The sequence below is a fragment of the Laetiporus sulphureus genome (genome assembly GCF_001632365.1).
Source record: "Laetiporus sulphureus 93-53 unplaced genomic scaffold LAESUscaffold_83, whole genome shotgun sequence".
Classification (NCBI taxonomy): domain Eukaryota; kingdom Fungi; phylum Basidiomycota; class Agaricomycetes; order Polyporales; family Laetiporaceae; genus Laetiporus; species Laetiporus sulphureus.
In genome coordinates, this window is record NW_024468592.1 from 218 (window position 1) to 2781 (window position 2564).

The window sequence follows — 2564 nt, forward strand, 5'->3', positions numbered from 1 at the left end:
TTGAACAGGTTTTGCTCGCATGAGACCTTTGGGTGCATATGAGCTTCACACATCTATATATCAAGGCCTAGAATTGAACATGCACCATGCTCACGTTGTACAATACTGGGCAGTTTGTGCCGAACATTACCCATGGCCATGGCGTCTTCCGGATTCCGACCCAGCAGTAACGCAGTACAGCATAAATATCCAGATGTTCAATTTCTGCTGAGCCTACTGTCATCACATCTCAGTACCCAGTCTCAAAGCTCTGTTGCTCACTTCTGCATGCCTTGTGGCTCGATCTAACACCTCTATTCCACGGCCTCAAATTCAAGCAGCGCCATCGAATTTGATGCGGCTTTATGTATAGTATCACACGTTTACAAGGAGAAATGTACCGCTCAAAGTCACTGCAGGACAGAATCGGACGTAGGTTATACATATGGGAAACCTCACTCGGCAGCAGAGATAGCCTGAGACAGCAAGGATCTCGCGTGAGCAGAGCGGGGCTTCAGGTCACATACAACGTTCTCCGGAAAGCTGCGGACAATAGTCTGTCAATGCAAGCCGTCGGAGAGATACACCACTTACATGATGGTTCCACTCGTGAACGACAGTTCCGATATGACGGCCTTGCCGTTCGTGTCTACCACAGGCATGATACTGCATGTAGCGAGCAGCGTAGAGACCACCGCAAAGATAGTGCCTCCCGCGAAGTGGGAACCAGGACAAGCTCGTCTGCCAAATCCAAAGGACAAATCGATAACTTTCTGCATCTCCGAGTCCAACTTCTGAAAACGCTCGGGCTTGAATTCCATCGGCTCAGGATATACTTGCGGATCATGAAGCATATGCATTATCCAATGATGAATGCATGTTTAAATGCTACAAGAGCGCACTCACCATATGTTGGGCATGATGATAGAGCCTTTGGGCAGGAAAACACCATCGTATACATCGTCCTGCATCAACGCATGCGGCAGCCCTAAAAACGGATGTGCAGTGCTCTAGCCGCATAGCAAGTAAGTCGTATGAAATCACTAACCTAGCGGCGTGGCTGGAGCCCATCGGTACACCTCCGATATGATGCTCCTCACGTAAGGCAATTCCGCCCTATCGCTAATTGAAGGCAACCTTTCGCGGCCCACCACCGTGTCTATCTCAGCCTGCGCTCTTTCCTGGACATGCGGATAATGCAGCATTGCAAGGATGAACACAAATATCGTGCACATATTCTGCAGAGTACCAGCTCAGTTCGCTGAACGTTTCCGCGCAAAGAAGCGAATACCGTATCTAGTCCTCCACCGAGACCCGACGACGCAGCCCAGACCAGCGTAGCTTCATCTTCGGCACTCATTTTCCCATCGGCTTCGGAAAGTACGGTGGCGCACAAGCTAGGGGTTTGTGCGATGCCAGTATCCTAGAGCTGTCATCAGTGATGGGCCATGCATGATAGAGACGAGACTGACCAGATTCTTCTTGCACCACAGGTACGGATTCCATGACGCGTTCCACTCTAGCTCTCTCCATTCCTTGGCCATGCGTAAGAAGGTCGCTCCGGGAGTCCATTCCGGCAAGTGCCTGACTACGAATGGTACATAGTGTCGGGAAGGCCCACGATCCCATCAGAGAAGCGCTACAATCGTGAACTCACGTTGCGGAATGAAATCAACTAGCCATTTGCCAGGTTCAGTCGCCACACTGAAGTTATCCATCGCGGAGAATGGCAACGTGATCATGGGGTCGTCGATGCCCTTCACAGTGTACCCATACGTGACTCGCATGATGATCGCAGCCACCCGCCTAGTCGACCTCTATCACCGAAGTCAAAGGAACGAGTACAAGGGCACTCACAGCTTTGTCTTGCTGACAATTGTGCTGGGTTCGTCGATGGCGCTCAGCACAAGCCTGCGCGCCTCGAGCTCTTGTATACCATAGTAGCGATGCACTAATGATGGACTGAAGGACTGAGCTACGATCTTGCGCTGCATACGCCAAGCTTCCCCGTAATGTTGCAGAGGCAGCTCAATGCAAAACCCAGATCTTTAAGCTTAAGATTCAGTTGATGCGTAATGGACAGGACGAACAACTCGCACAGATCTGCCATTACCTAGAAAATAGTTATTCGATGGATCTAGTAATGAAAGAGCGTCCTCACAAAATGGGGCCTGTCCGAATAAATGGAGGATCGCTTGTCGAGGAGATCCTTGGCAACTCTGGCGGAATTCAGAACGACAAGATGTTCTCCCAAGGCCTCTAGATGCACAATATCGCCTGAAAGCGAATGAAGCTTGTCCAGCTATGATAAGGGACAGGCGACTTAAAATCCTACCAAAAGTCTCGGACCATTTCGAGTACGTGATCCACGGATGCTGCTGGGGAATATCTAGGGCATTGCCTATGATGGGCCAGCCTGACGGACCAGGAAAGAGTAATCGTTTCGAGTGTCGACAGGATAAGTATCGAGTCAGCAAGAAGCTACCAATCAAGACTGCCGCTGTGGACGAATGACGAGCATCCAACAAGTAATGGTTCAACGCCGCGGCCACCACAGCGACAGAAATACCGAGGAAAGAATACAT

The 2564-nt window shown here is 50.4% G+C and overlaps 1 protein-coding gene across 1 annotated transcript; it reads right to left on the reverse strand.

The window, feature by feature from the left end:
* Window positions 1-434: 434 nt before the first annotated feature.
* Window positions 435-2564, reverse strand: LAESUDRAFT_739628 (cytochrome P450; the record flags this gene model as incomplete). The annotated part of the gene is made up of 10 exons (XM_040911020.1): window positions 435-522; window positions 574-814; window positions 929-967; window positions 1028-1217; window positions 1271-1402; window positions 1452-1567; window positions 1637-1785; window positions 1837-2006; window positions 2141-2256; window positions 2315-2564. 10 exons carry the CDS (start codon window positions 2562-2564, stop codon window positions 435-437), a joined length of 1491 nt encoding a protein of 496 aa, XP_040758101.1.